The sequence below is a fragment of the Oryctolagus cuniculus genome, chromosome 4 (genome assembly GCF_964237555.1).
Source record: "Oryctolagus cuniculus chromosome 4, mOryCun1.1, whole genome shotgun sequence".
NCBI lineage: Eukaryota > Metazoa > Chordata > Mammalia > Lagomorpha > Leporidae > Oryctolagus > Oryctolagus cuniculus.
In genome coordinates, this window is record NC_091435.1 from 4959105 (window position 1) to 4974439 (window position 15335).

The 15335-nt window shown below is 52.9% G+C and overlaps 1 protein-coding gene across 2 annotated transcripts in view; it reads left to right on the forward strand.

Annotated features, from left to right (window-relative positions):
* Nucleotides 1–15335, forward strand: part of DSCAM (DS cell adhesion molecule) — a 722199-nt gene that overhangs the window by 626808 nt on the left and 80056 nt on the right. For both annotated transcript variants that reach the window (XM_070071799.1, XM_070071800.1), the window contains exon 20: nucleotides 1991–2124. In XM_070071799.1, coding sequence (XP_069927900.1) covers nucleotides 1991–2124 — 134 coding nt within the window. The remainder of the gene's footprint in view (nucleotides 1–1990; nucleotides 2125–15335) is intronic.

Consider the following 15335-nt stretch of genomic DNA (forward strand, 5'->3'; position numbering starts at 1 on the left):
GATCACCAACGTGTAATCCGGTGGCTAGGAAGATTGCAAGAGAGCGCGGCCCGCTCAGCCCCTCCCACCCCCTGTTCTCTGCAGTCCCGGGATCTGGTGTCTAATCCAGCACAGAGAGGCACCCACCATGATGTGATCTGAAGAGAAAATGATCCTTGTTACCGATGACAGCCAGCATGTATTTAGTGCTTACTGTATACAGAGCTCCAGATAAATTATTTACATGCATTCTCTCTCATAATCCTATTACTACACCCATAAATAGATGCAAATATTATTCCAGCTTCATAGACAAAGAGTGTGAGGCTTATTAGAGACATTAACTGACTTGCCTTGGGCACTGAACTCAGGGGTAGAGCCGGCAGTGGGCTCCCGAGGGCCAGAACGGACCTGTCAGATTCTAGGTCTGCGAGAAGTGACTCAGTATAGCGAGGCAGTCCAGGATGTCTCGTTCCTCGAAGTGTTTGTGTCGTTTCGTTGTTGGGCAGAAGTCTAACAGCCATACAAGGAGAGAGCACAGGGAATAGAGCATAAATCTGTGTCCGAGGCAGCAGATGAAGACTAGATAGTTTGTACATTAAGAAGCCCTTTATCTAGCTTGATATGGACATGCTAACAAACACCACCAACTAAAGCTAGGATCGCTAAGCTTCAGTGACCAAGACATACCTTAAACCTTTTCACCACATAAGCATAACACATAAGCATACGTTTATTCTCTCATCGTTTTCTACCAAACGACCCAGGGTCATTTCTTTAGGCGTGGGGCGAAAGCTTAGAATTCTGTGTCACCTTTTATTCTATAAATGATATTCATCGCATATCATCGTAGGCTGCATTTTCCAGCCAAAGTTCTCAGGGGTGGAGTGAGAGCCCGTCACAATTTGCCATCCGTCTGCTGACTAATAAAGATCATCTCGTGGCCTTGACCACGTGTGGACGAGCCTTGCTCCCTCCCTCCCTCCCTCCTTGCAGAGAGCTGTCAGTCATCAGAGGAACTTCTGCACTCCTGCCGCACTGGCTCACGTAAAGAGCGAGGCTGCGTTGTCAGCACAGCAGAGAGCATGGGCACAGGCAGGTTAGGAACAGACGCAGGCGCCCTGGATTCAGCAGCCGCTCCACACCGGCCGAGAGGCGTGGCTTGACACAGGGCCTGGAGGAGATGGGCTCCTGCAGGGCGTCGGAGTGGACCGTGGTGGTCCCTGCACCCTTGGTGTCTTGGCTCTGGGGGAAGTCACGACTCTCGGGAAACTTGAGCACAGGAGCTCAGCGCAGCGAGGTCCCACCTCTAAACATTATTCTGCAGCTCTCGGGGCTGAAGCAAGTGTTAGGCAGAGAAGAGCCGGTCTCTGCAGTGCCCCTTCCTGCCTGCCTGGCTCGGGAGACCAGGTGTACGTCCCCCGCCCGTTCAGAGCCAAACGCTACAGCAGAACCAAGGGTGGCTGTAGCCCCCTTCCCCAGCTGTCCAGAGGCAGGGAGCCAGCAGGGGATGACGGGTGGGGAGGGTTCCCCCAGGAAAGCAGGGACCTGAACTGAGGGCTTTCACAGACCAGAAGCGTCAGCATCAGAGCCTGTTGGTTCCTTGGTGATGGAGACCAGAAGTGCAAGGTCAAGATGGGGCAGGGTCGGCTCCTTGGGAGCCTCGGGGGAGGCCCTGCCCTGCCCTCCCTCCTTCGCTCCTGTGAGTCCTTTTATCCTCTCCAGGCAGGACTCAGTCTGCGAATTTCCACCCTATAGGCAGGTGGGGTAGAGCCCACCCAGCGACCCCATCCTGAGTCACGGATCTCTGTAGAGACCTCCTCGCCAAAGACCACACCCTGGGTCCAGGGCTTCTGGCTGCAGCCTGTGGGTTTGGCTGCAAGGTTAACTTGGTGCAGTTGTGTCATGGGGACACCACGGGGCCATTACCCCGATCTCTGTGGAGCTGAAGGGACAGCGCCGGGCCCAGCGGGAGGGTGTCCACCCTGGTGACCGAATGCTCGCTCTTCAGTTCCAGGTCCTCCGGCGGGCGTCAAGGCAGCGGCGGCCTCAGCCTCCATGGTGTTCGTGTCCTGGCTCCCACCTCTGAAGCTGAACGGCATTATCCGGAAGTACACGGTGTTCTGCTCCCACCCCTACCCCACAGTAAGTTGGAGAAGGACCCGCGGCGGGCCGCACGCTGCGGGGGTGGGGCTCACCAGGGACCCTTCGGTCCTCGCCCCTCCTCCGTGGGGCTTCCGGGGTGGGGGTTGTTTTCCCAGTTGTCTGCACAGACAAAGCAGAGGCCTCGTTTGGAAATCCACTGTGCGTCAGTAGCAGGGGCTCCGTCACGGAGAATTACTGTTTATGTGCTGACTTCCCACTGCACTGCCAGCCGGCTTCTCAGAATCGAGCCCACAGGCCGTAATTGTGCCTTAATTGGCAGTCCCTGGACAGCACCTATTGATTTTACTGTTGGACTCATCATGAAATGTACCGCGTGCCTCCCCCCGCCACCCCCGCCCCGCTCTCCACGGCCCCACCCGCACCCCATCTGCCTCCCCTTTCCCTCCCACACTGGGCAGGAGCAGAGACAAGGCCTGCGGCAGGGAAGCTGGGGTGTTACCGGGAATCTGTGACCCCTTCAGTTCAGGAGCCAGCCCAGGTCCTCGGGAAGAAGCCACCAGTCACTATTGCAAAATGAGGTCTTTATCACCATCCGTAGTACTGCTGAACGATATTCATAAAGCCAAGCTTTTCAGGGAACAGATATAAAAACAGATCAGAATCGGAGAAGTTAGAGCAAAGAAAGCTAAAATGTATGGTGTGTTCGTGGAAACCCTGCGACATGCTGGAGCAGGTGCTGTGTGTGATCTCTCTCCTGCCCCCCAGCTCCTGCATAGAGCTGGGTGTGTTAGGCCTTCAGTACGTGTTTGTGGAGTGAATACGCAACCAATTTTGTTTGTGCTGTGGTCAAATGTGCATGATGTAAACCTTCTGTCTTAATCATTCCACGTGTATGGTTTAGGGAGCGGCATTCGGTGCAGCTGTTGAGACACTGCATGGGAGGCCGCGTCTGATGTCAGAGAGCCTGCGGTCAAATCCCAGCTCCCCTTGCCATTCCAGCTTCCCGCTGGTGTGCACCCTGGGAAGCAGCAGCTGATGGCTCAAGTACTCAGGTCTCTGCCACTTGCTCAGGGCACTGGGACTGAGCTCTGGGCTCCTGGGCTGGTGCAGACATGGTTGCAAACATTTGGGCAGTGAACCAGCAGGTGAAAGACCTCTCTTTCTCCCTCTCTCCCTCTCTCCCTCCCTCCCTCCCTCCCTCCCTGTCTTTCTCTCTCTTCTTTCCCCTCCCTCCTTCTCCCTCTTCCCTCCTCCCTCTCCCTCTTCCTCCATCCCTCTCCCTCTCCCTCTCTCCCTCCCTCCCTCCCTGTCTCTCTTCCCCTCCCTCCCTCTCCCTCCCTCTCCCTCCCTCTCCCTGTCTCTCTCTCTCTCCCTCCCTCCCTCCCTCCCTCCCTCCCTCCCTGCCTGTCTCTCTTCCCCTCCCTCCCTATTCCTCCCTCTCCCTGTCTCTATCTTCCCCCCTCCCTCTCCCTCTTCCTCCATCCCTCTCCCTCTTCCTCCATCCCTCTCTCTCTCCCTCTCTCCCTCCCTCCCTCCCTCCCTGTCTCTCTCTCTCTTCTCTGTCTCCATGCTTTTGAAATGAACAACAAAGAAGGTGTATGGTTTGGAGGTGTTAGGTCTGATCACAGTGATGCACACCCACTCCCAGAAACTGACACTGTGTCCCCATTAAATGCCAACTCCCCATCTCCCCTCTCCAGCCCCAGCAACCCCCACTCCTTTCTGTCTGTGAGCTGGAATATGCCAGGAACCTCAGATCCTACAGCTCTCGTCTTTCCTGACTGGTTTATGCCGCTGAGCATAATGTCCTCAAAAGGCGTCCCTGTTGGAGTGTGTATCAGGGTGTCTCTCCTTTTCAAGGCTGAATAATATTCCTGACCTGCTCCTCTAATGAGTCTTTGGATCAGAGAGATGCATCTTCCCAAGTCCAGAGCCTACGGAAGGCCCTGAGGTCCAGGGCACCCTGACAGCGAGTGTGGACTGTGAGCCGGGACCCCAGGGGAGGGTGAGTGCACAGCTCAGCAGGTGCACCCTGGGCCAAAGGATCCACGTGTGTCAGCCGTGGCACCTCTGCCTTGGAAGCAAAGATGTAAATGGACAGGGGTCCGAGGACCCATTTTCCCCCAGCGTCTCTGGGCTTCTTCATTCTTACTCTGTGTCCGTTTGCTGTGGGGCTCACGTCTGCTCCGTGGCCTCCCACGAGCTGTCAGGACCCCAGCAAGGTGGAGGACCCCGCAGCTTCCTCTACTTTGTCTTCTCAGCCTCTTCTTCATCTCTCAGCCAAAACCTCAGCCCGGCTCCTTCTGAAATGAGTCTGTGGTGCCCGATGCCTCTGGGAGTGACCCCCTACCTGGAGATGCCGTGGCCAGGTTGGGCTCCGTCTACACTCAGGAATTACACGGAAGAAGACATAGAAGAGTTACCTGTCCCGAAGGGATGGTCCAACACTGGAAGGCGGAGTGGATAGCAGTCCCTGGAGATCCCCACTGCGTCTTCATGCCCAGCCCGCAGACCTGGACTCACGCCCGACTTCTCAACGAGAGCCGTTCAGATATGACAGCAGTGAGACCACCCTGGCCAGGGAGGGTGGGCGGCAGGAACTGCTGGACTTCTCCCACACTTGTGCTGTTCTGCACCCCCCCCCAGCACCCCCTGCCTGCGACCAGGCTACAGGTGCTACAGATGTGCGAATATTGATGCTTGCTCAGAGCCCGGTGAGGTCTGGAACCCCAACATCGGCCTCAGAAGAGAGTGGGGAGCCAGGAGCAGTTTCACTCCATCTCTGGGGCCATGGCGCTGTTCATCCACTTCAAACAGCATCTAAAACCACAGGCCTGAGTCCTCCATAAAATGACACTGTTACGAGTCAAGATCAGACAGAAGGAACACACTTCTCCACAGAGATCAGTGTGGCATATATTATTGGGTTTTGATATGTAGTTAACTCTCGATTACTGAAAAGGGAGCTGTTTCCCACTGTTCCCCGCTATGATTTAGCTTTAGGTTGGAAAAGCACCTGCTGTTGGGTTTTCTGGGGCGTGTGCATTTCTGCCTGTGTGTAGGATGGACACCAGGGGGCAGTGTGAGCTCTGTGTTTCCCTTGTTCCTCACGCGCACATTTTTTTTTCCCTCTTTGAAACGATTTCATAGCTGAATGTGGAGCATGGGAGGATAAATGAGGACACGCAGTGCCCTACAATTTGATCTGCTTCCCAAGTGTCCTTTAGTAACCTCCATGCCGATGTCGGCTTCTCTCGTCTCCCACCCCCAGGAAGAACCTCGCTCAAAGACAGGCTTTTTTGCTCTTAATAGGGAAAGTATATCGTCTAATGATCGCCACTTGTTCCGTGGTGTTCTCTCCAGCTGAGCACAAGACGTTAGAATGTGGGGCTTTTCATGGTGCAGGCCAGTCACCTTCGTCGTCAAGGCATTCAATGACGGCTTGGCTGAAAACCCGGTCCCGCACAAGCAGCAAGACATCCACCTCCCAGCTGGAGGCTCAGGCAGCAAAATCCAAAAATCCCCTTGATGCGGGCCTCATCCCTGTAATTTGTGGATTCTGGCTCTTAATCTCACTATCTGGTGATTGGAATGATCAGTTCACCAATCACTGTACACGATGAAGCACGAAGACCCCAGATAACAAGCCGGGAAGGTGCGTTTCTTGCTGAACGCTCCCCGCGATTGCAGGGAGGTCTCAGAAACATCGCATGCATTAGAAGGCACGAGGAGACAGAGATCATCAGTGTCACAGGTTCAACTCATTTCCACAGAGCTCAGATATGTGACATTAGGCAGCACAGACTTCTCATTAACGAAGAATAGAATCAGAAAGCCTAAAACTGTCCATCAGAGCTGCCATGCCCGTCACTCATCCCTCGTTCAGATGATCACGTGACGGCTCCCTGCACGTGAGAGGGGCTCCCAAGTGTGGCGGAGCAACCAAGGAAAATAGAACCGTTCTCTTCTCCAGAGGAAGAAGACTAAGCTCTCCCGGTCGTAGCCCCACAAGTGAGCGCAATGGTGTCTGGGAGCCGCGAGGCCCCCTGTGCCCAAGCCCACAGCTTCCAATCCAGGAAAGCAGCGGTGTGCTACCTCGCAGCCCTGCCAGCCTGCACTGAATAAGGACATAACGGGGAGATGCCCCGGTGGCTGCAGAGCACCCCAGTGCAAGAGCCTCGGGAGGTAAAGACAGAACCGCATGGATCTAGCTCGACCGGGGTGTTCACTCTCAGCAGTCACCAGGGGGCTTCGCCCAGCCACCTGTCAACTGTGTGTGGTTGCAGCAGAGCCTGCTGTCCTAAGCTGTTAGCGTTGAAAGTCCTTTCTGCCGAGCCTCCGTTCCGTCCTCTTCCCTGCCCTCTGTGGCACCCCCTGCTGCCTACCCCTGTGCTCCGAGGCAGGTGTTTTCCCGTGTTCCTCCTCCGCTTCTCGACAGTCTGTGGGAGTCGCTGCATCTACACCCCTCCCCCATTTCACTCTTGTGTGAAGTTAGGGCTCCACAGGTTTCATCGTCATCCTGACAACCGTAGAGGACCCAGCAGCCTCACACGGCTCCGGCATCCGGCATCGGAGCCCTCAGAGAGACCCCACAAGTACTTGACAGCCGACGTGCCCAGAACCCAGGGCGTCCTGGCCTCCCCCTTCCCTTCCTCTCCCTAGCCTGGTTAATGGTCTAACCGTAGCCCTGGTGTTCCGATAAGAAGCCTTAGAGACACCCTGGTTCCTTTCCTCTCTCTCTACTCACCTTCGGATCCCTCACCCAGACGTGTACTCATGTGTGCCACAAACACAAAAGCACAGCCAAAAGGTCACGGGAAAACGAAAAGAAGTTTATAGAGTGTGTGTTTGGGAGGACGGCTCAGTTAGGACACCCACACCCCACATTGAAGCGCCCGGGGTCCAGGCCCACTTCTGCCTCCAATCCAGCTTCCTGCTAAGGGCACACCTGGGAGGCAGCAGGTGACGGCTCCCTGCCACCCATATGAGCAACTCCAGTGGGGCTCCCGACTCCTGGCTTCAGCCTGGCCCAGCCCTGGCTGTTGCAGCCATCCAGGGGAGTGAACCAACTGATGGAAAAATCTCTCAGTCTCTCTGTCTTTCAAATCATACGAAAATTAATTTTGAGACAACTTTTCTTAAAATTTGTTTTGGTGCAAAAACATTTTGAATCCACGCATGGTTTTTCCATAAAGCCTGTTTTTCAGGAACTCCCTTGCACAAGGACTTCAAAAATATTTTGCACTCAGGTAAGCATCTCTTTCGAAAAATATTTATTTGAGAGACACACAGAGTAAGATGGACAGACAGACTGAAAATGCCCACCCCCCGGACAGCCAGTGCTGGGCCAAGGGGGAAGCCAGGAGCCGGGAACTCAGTAGAGGATGCCATGTGGGTGGCAGGGACCCAGCCACTTGGGCAATCACCGCTGTCGCCCAGGGTGGGCCTGCATTGCTAGGAAGCTGCAGTCAGAACTAGCTATAGAGCCTGGGTCCTCCGATACCAGACGTGGGCGTCTTAAGCAGTGGGATAAATGCCCACTCCCTAGACTTATCTTTTAGCTCTATTTTCTACAAGTGTTTGAAGTCCTCCTGTGTACATGTGAAGCACTGTGTCGGGCTCTGAAATGTAGCTGTTGAGAGAAGCCTAACAGGTGAAGTCAAAGGCTCAGGGATGTGCACCAACACCAGTCCGTGCCCACCGCGACTTGTGCTAGATGGTCTGCTTCGTGTCGTCTTCGCTCCAGGAGGGACGCAGGCAGGCTTTATGGCAGAGGGAGAGAGAATCCCAGAGCTCCGGCACAAATCGCTTGTCACTGGCCACACCAACCCCAAGGGAGCCAGGAAGTCCAACTCCAACTTGCACCCAGGAGTCCTAAGGACCTGCAGCAACTTGCCAGCAGGGGTCGCTGTCCCGTGCCTTGTGCCAGAGGACAGCAGAGCAGACACGGAGCAGCGCCCGGGGTTACTCCAGCAGCAGGGTCAGAGAAGCTTCTTGGAGCAGGACCGTGGCTTTGGCTTGCAGGAGAAGAAGGATTTTACAGGTGAATCAGGGGACAGAAAGGGTCTTCTGACCTGCAGACACAAATCTGCGAGGGACCACTGCGCCCCATGGATTCCCCCCCTGCAAAACCCTCTCCTCTCCTGCCCCACCCGCTGCCATAGCCGTGGTCCTCACCTGGGAAGCAAAACCAAGGCAGGAGCCTTGCCATTGCCCTCATCACCACCACAGTTGTCCTCAGTCTGAGCACGCCACACCCATGAGCCAACTTCTCAGAGTATTTCTCACTGTACCTAAAGAGTGTGCAAAATCTTCAGTGTGACCCACATAGATTGCCACAATCCATCCAGCTCCTGTCCAATCTCATGTTCTACTCACCTTCCCCCATGCAACAGCTAAGCCGTGCTATGTCTCAGATGTGTGGGCCTGCCTGTGCGCTGCATGTGTACACACACGTGTTAACATGCACACGTGTGTGCATGTACATGTGCATGCATGTATGTGTCTGTTTTCTTCTCCTGGCCTTTCTCCCTCTGCTTTTTCTTTAAAGCTCAACTCATATGCTATTGTTTTTACTCTGCCATTTTTTAAAAGATTTATTTTATTTATTTGAAAGAGTTACAGAGAGACAGAGGCAGAGGCAGAGAGGGAGGTCTTCCATCCGCTGGTTCACTCCCCAAATGACCACAACAGCCAAAGCTGCGCTGATCCGAAGCCAGAAGCCAGGAGCTTCTTCCAGGTCTCCCACGTGGGTACAGGGGCCCAAGGACTTGGGCCATCTTCTACTGCTTTCCCAGGCCACAGCAGAGAGCTGGATTGAAAGAGAAGCAGCCAGGACTTGAACTGGCACCCATATGGGATGCGGGCACTGCAGGCCAGGTGTTAACCCACTGCACCACAGCGCTGGCCCCTACTCTGCCATTTTAATTACTAGTTGAATGCAGTCCCCGTGAGCTAAGGGCTTTATATTCAAGTTTTTTTTTTGTTTTTTTTTTTTTTTGTTTTTGCCTTTTTCATGATCTACCATAGGACACGTTATCATTACAATCCAGTATACAAAGGACAAAAGTGTATAAACAAAATTTATATTTATTACACCTGACAACCTGTGATGCTCTGCAGTGTGGCCAGGATCCTGCAGCGTTGGTGGGGGGAGTGCGGGTGCTGTCGGAACCCACCGCTGAGCTTGGGTTCAGCTCACTCCGCAGCAGCTCATCGCCTTCCCTGGAACCCAGCCCCACCCTGCCTCAGCGAGGGAACCGTGGTCTTTTGCATTCTTTCCAGCCTTGGGCAGGGGCTGGTCGCTGCATGACTAGGGTGTTCTTTAAGTGCAGGAACCATGGTCAGTCACCGCGGTGCCTTCACAAAACCCAGAGTGGTGCTGCCACAGTGCCCGTTTGGCACCTGCCGTGTTGAGTTAAATTTTGTGGATTGTGACCCTGAGTCCTCCACGGGGGGTTCAATTGCATAATGAAGTTGCTGTTTAATTAGGCAGGAAAGTGTGCTGTCTGCTTTGGGATACTTTCTATCCTGGAAGGATTTAGATCAACCACCTGTGCTTTTAGATCACGGCGTGGAATCGGCTCCTCAGTGGTCCAGTCTGCAACCCGGGCCTCCTGCTTCTGCACCTGCAAACCTGGAACCTTTGTGCATACACAGCTCATCACGTGCCTGAGAGCTGCGTGCTGTTTACATGGGAGGCACAGGCTAGGCTCTCTCTGCCCTGTGATCAGCCACCCGTGATGCCACCCTCAGCCTCCGGCCACAGAATTCTGTAGCTGGGAAGAAACGGGGAAAGATTTCATAGAGACAAGCGGCAGAGACGCCTCACAGACATGAAAGTCAGCCCTGGGTTTACACAACCTCTCAGAAAACGTCCCCTTGGGGCTGCCTCCCGATTCAGGGCAGGTCCTAATGAAACACCGCTCTACGTCGTTAATTCTTTATGCTGTGATTTGCTACTGCTTGTGAGATGTCTGATGTCTGTTATCTTTCATAAGTCAGGGGCCCAGAACTCCCTCTGGGTCTCCCACATGGGTGGAAGGAGCCCAGACACTTGGACCATCTTCCACTGCCTCTCCAAGGCACACTAGCAGGGAGTTGGCTCAGAAGCAGAGCAGCTGGGACTCGAACCAGTGCCCTGATATGGGATGCCAGTGTTGCAGGCAGTGTCCTAACACCTGCCCTACACTGCCAGCCCCACGCTCATGCTTTAAAGCTCGCCTTCTCCCCTCCTAACCTGTCTCAGTGAGCCAGCCAATAACCGCTCAGGCGTTGTGAATTCTAGTCTTCTTGTCCTATACCATCGGCGGCCGTTCCTTCACTGAGCAGCTCGGGAAGCCGCCCAGTTGCTATCATGGATGAGAATGGCGGTGTTCTGTCCTCCTGAGCCCGACCTTGCGATTTCCAGGGCAAGGGGAAAGGCGCGTTTCCTTATAGAAACCGGAGGTCTCCTTGGAGGCTGGCTCACAAGATTGCTAGCCCAGCTTGTCAGGTGAACTTCCAACAAGAGCCTGGCGTTGGGATGCCTTCCTCACACCAGAGAGCAGGCAGAGGCCGCCGGAAGGGACTTCTCTGTTGCTTACAGATTCGTGAGCATTGCCCTCCACAAATTTATTTTTAAACTTTATTTTTAGAGCACATTCAGGTTCTCAGATGAGCAGAAGGTCCTGAGATTTCGCAGCCACCCCCTACCCTCACATGCACGGCCTCCCCCCCCACCCCGCCCTGAGAGGGGTGCATTTGTCATTTGTCCCAGTTGATGGGCTGCCCTTGATTGTCACCATCACCCAGAATCTGTGTTTTCCGTTAGAGTCTACTTCCAGTGTCGTACACTCTGTGGGTTTGGACAAATGAGCAACGTCATTGAACCACTGTCACAGTTTCACAGAGTAGTTGTGGTTTTTGGGGAGTGTTTTTGTTTTTGTTTTTTTGTTTTGTTTTGTTTTGGTTTTGGTTTTTGACAGGCAGAGTTAGACAGTGAGAGTGAGAGAGACAGAGAGAAAGGTCTTCCTTCTGTTGGTTCACCCCCCAAATGGCTGCCACAGCAGGCGCTGCACTGACCTGAAGCCAGGAGCCAGGTGCTTCCTCCTGGTCTCCCATGCGGGTGCAGGGCCCAAGCACCTGGGCCATCCTCCACTGCCCTCCCGGGCCACAGCAGAGAGCTGGCCTGGAAGAGGGGCAACTGGGACAGAACTGGCGCCCCAACAGGGACTAGAACCCGGAGTGCCAGCGCTGCAGGTGGAGGATTAGCCTAGTGAGCCGCGGCGCCAGCTGAGCAGTTGTTTTTTTCAATAGATTTATTTTATGGGGCCAGCGATGTGGCATAGCGGGTAAAGCCACTGCCTGCAGTACCTGCATCCCATTTGGACTCTCGGCTGCTCCACTTCCGATCCAGTTCTCTACTGTGGCCTAGGAAAGCAGCAGAGGATGGCCCAATCTGTACCTGATGACAGACCTGGAGGAACTCCTCGCTCCTGGCTTCGGATTGGCCCACCTCTGGCCGTTGCAGCCAATTGGATGACCTCTCTCTCTCTCTGCCTCTCCTTCTGTCTGCGTGTAACTCTTTCAAATAAATAAATAAATCTTTAAAAATATTATTTATTTGAAAGAGTTACAGAGAGAGGTAGAGGTAGAGGTAGAGAGAGAGAGAGAGAGAGAGAGAATGGTGTCTTCCTTCTGCTGGTTCACTTTCCAAATGGCTGCAACAACTGGAGCTGGGCCGATCCAAAGTCAGGAGCCAGGAGCTTCTTCTAGGTCTCCCATATGGGTGGCAGGGGCCCAAGTATCTGGACCATCTTCTACTGCTTTCCCAGGCACATTCACAGGGAGCTGTATCAGAAGTGGAGCAGCCAGGACTCAAACCGGCACCCATGTGGGACGCCAGCATTGCAGACCAGGGCTTTAACCTGCTGTGCCACAGTGCCAGCACCAATGGAACAGTTTTATTGTCTTAAAAAAGCCTTCCTTTAAATTCTTCATACTGCAACCATTGTGACTAATCCTATCTTATTTACTGGCAAAAAAAAAAAAAAGTCTTATAGAGGGAAAGGAAATCCTTGCTCCCTCCATCCTACCCCCTGCAACCACTGATCTTGGCATCGTTCCTATTGTTTTGCTAAAATGCCCTTTGGGTAACTGGCTTTCTGAGCATTTGCAGGAGTCTAGCTTTGAGAGCATCTTTGACTCGGCTGTTGACACAGACATGTGCTATTGAGGGAAGTAAGCTGGCTTCAAATTTTTTTTTTGTTACCGTCATGGAATTGCTGTTTTTTTTCCCAATACTGTGTATTACGCATGTATTGTTTCCATTACTAGGATAGTCTTTCTGATGTTTCTTACATGTGGGAAGTCTTCTGTGCTGGGTCTGTTGAAGAGGGGGCAGCCCTCAAGTGAGATAGTGCACCTTGGACAGACGGGTGATGAGTCTGGCAGGAGGGATGGCAGTGGGGAAGGGGTGAGGCCAGAGTGTGGGGAGGAGGGGCACCCTGGTGCCTGCCTGGCCAAATGAGCAGCCCACCATTCTAAACCACAACAGGAAATATGTTTCCTTCCTGCCGAGTCTGGATACAATCTTTAACTCACTGGTAACACGCTCTATGACTTTTATATGTAGAATGCCAGAAAGCAAAACTCTTTTATAGGGGAAGAGCTTTTCAAAAAGCCGTCAGCAGGCACACACAAGGTGATACAGCTGCAGTCAGAGGGGAAGAGCGAGCCTGCCCGAGACGGGAGACGTGGCTCTCACGCGCCATCCTTCCCACGCACGCGGACGTGGCCAGCCTCTGCCTCTGGGAGATCTTTGCACCATCCCAGACTCTCCTTGTAGAGATGCAAGAGTGAAGTGGACCTTGGCTCCAAATGCTTCCTGCACAGGAATCCAAAGATCCCTCCACGGATCCAGCTAACTGGTCATGCATAATGGAATTTCAGCCAGTTTCCTGCCACCCAACAGGAAGATTTCATGGGTTCTGAAAGTGTTATTTCCCTTTAATTAAAAGAGAAACCCATTTTGCTTATTCTGCTGTGGGGGAGTTTTTTAAAATCACTGCTGTGAACATTCTGTCTTCAAAACCAGAGCATTCAAGTCTTTTAAAAAATCGCAAGTTCATAATTAGATATCAGGGCTTTTTAAAGCACCATATTTCTTTGATAGAATTAGTTTTTCATTAAAAAGTTAATTGAAATTTTTTAAGTGGAATTCTTTTTATAGCCATCAGGCTGAATAATTTGTTCTGAGCAACCTGTGACTTTGTAGTCTTTTCTACAGATTTTCTACTGCATTCAAATCATTTCAAGGTCATTATTAAACTCATTTAATACGGGAATTTTTCCCATTTTCTTTATATATTTATATGTTTGAAAGGATGATGGAGAGAGGGAGAGAGGACAAAAGGAAGAGTGGATGAGAGGGACAGAGGGAGAGGGAGAGAGGGAGAGGGAGAGGGAGGGAGAACTTTCCATCCACTGGCTCACTCCCCAAATGGCTGTCACAACCCCAGACTGGACCAGGCCCGAGCCAGGAGCCTGGAACTCCGTGTGGGTCGTCCATGTGGTTGGCAGGAGCCCAAACACTTGGGCCATCCTCTGCTGCTTTCCTAGGTGCATTAGCAGGGAACTGGGTCAGAAGTGAAGCTGCCAGAACTCAGAGCAGCACTCCAATGCGGGACACCAGTGTCACAAGCAGTGCCAGCTCCCACAAGCATTTCTGCAGTCCACTCCAGCTACTGGGTTGGTGGGTGCTGGCTCCTGCAATGGGGGATTCAGAGAGGGAAGGGAAAGGTCAGGCCCCCTCTGGGAGAGAGACAGTGGCACACGCAAGGCCCTCACGCACAGTGGAGCCAAGGAGGGGCCGAGAAAGACGCGTGAATGGAGGGCACCTCAGGCCCTGCAAGTTCACCTGTTGAGGGATTTGGAAATGACTTTGGCAATTATTGGCTAAACATCTAGTGTTCTAGAAATTCTCAGAGAGCATTTGAAGTGGTCATACCATTTGGCAAAAAGTCTTACATAAGAAAGAAAAAATATTACGGCACCAGAAGGCAGAAGTAATCATGTGATGAAAATGGGTCTGAAGATGCTGCTCCTAAGCTTTTCATTCCTTGATCTTTTTAAGATTTAATTCATTTATTTGAAAGCCATAATGGGTGGGGGGCGGGGGGCAAGAGATCTTCATCCTTCGGTTCACTCTCCAGATGGCTGCAATGGCCAGGACTGGGCCAAGCTGAAGCCAGGAGCCTAGAACGCCATGCAGGTCTCCCACCTGGGTGCAGGGGCCATGCACTTGGGCCAACTTCCGCTGCTTTCCCAGGTGCACGAGCAGGGAGCTGGATCGGAAGTGGAGCTGCTGAGCCTCAAGTGGCACTCCAATATGGAGTGCCAGTTCACAGACGGTGGCTTGAGGCAGTGCCAGTCCCTGGGTGACCCTGTAGTACGAGGGAAAGACAAGCCTTCTGCCAGTCAGTCCTTACTCGTTCGACGCGGGCACTGGTGAGACCCTTGGACATCCAGGACTGTGTACAGCGGGCCTGAAGCAGCCACCCTGGCCCGCCGGGCGCTCAGCGTGTGAGCAGCCTGGCTTAGGAGTGTCAGATTTATACCCCGGCTGCATTTTCCACTCTGGATATAATTTGGGGAGGCAGACATGCCAGGCGTCTCGTAAAATGTTGCTGTGAGTCTATTTTTAAATCGAATGCGTGAAGTTTTCATTTCTTTTCCCAGGCAGATAGTCATCTGTGTCCTCAGTGAGGGCAGGGGTAGTTTTACAAAGGGAATTCAAATGATTCTATTTCTAGGTTTTAGTAGGAATTGGTCTTAGAAGCACACTACGCTTCGTTTTAAGGTAACCTGCTGTTCATCAAGTCAATGTTTCCTATTCCTTGGGGGAAGGAATTTACCTTATAATCTATACACCAGGGCTCAACTCAGTAAATGACTATGATTTTTTTTTTATTTACTTAAAGGCAGAGTTACAGAGAGAGAGAGAGAGAGAGATATCAATCTCCCCATCCATCGGTTCACTCCCTAAATGGCCACAATGGCTGGGGCTGGACCAAGCTGAAGCCAGGAGCCTGGAGCTTCTTCTGGGTCTCCCACGTGGGCGCAGGGACCCAAACACTTGGGCCATTTTCCACTGCTTTCCCAGGCACACTAGCAGGGAGCTGGATCAGAAGTGGAGCAGCCGGGTCTCGAACCAGTGTCCATATGGGATGCTGAAGTCACAAGCAGACACTTAACCAGCTGTGCCACAG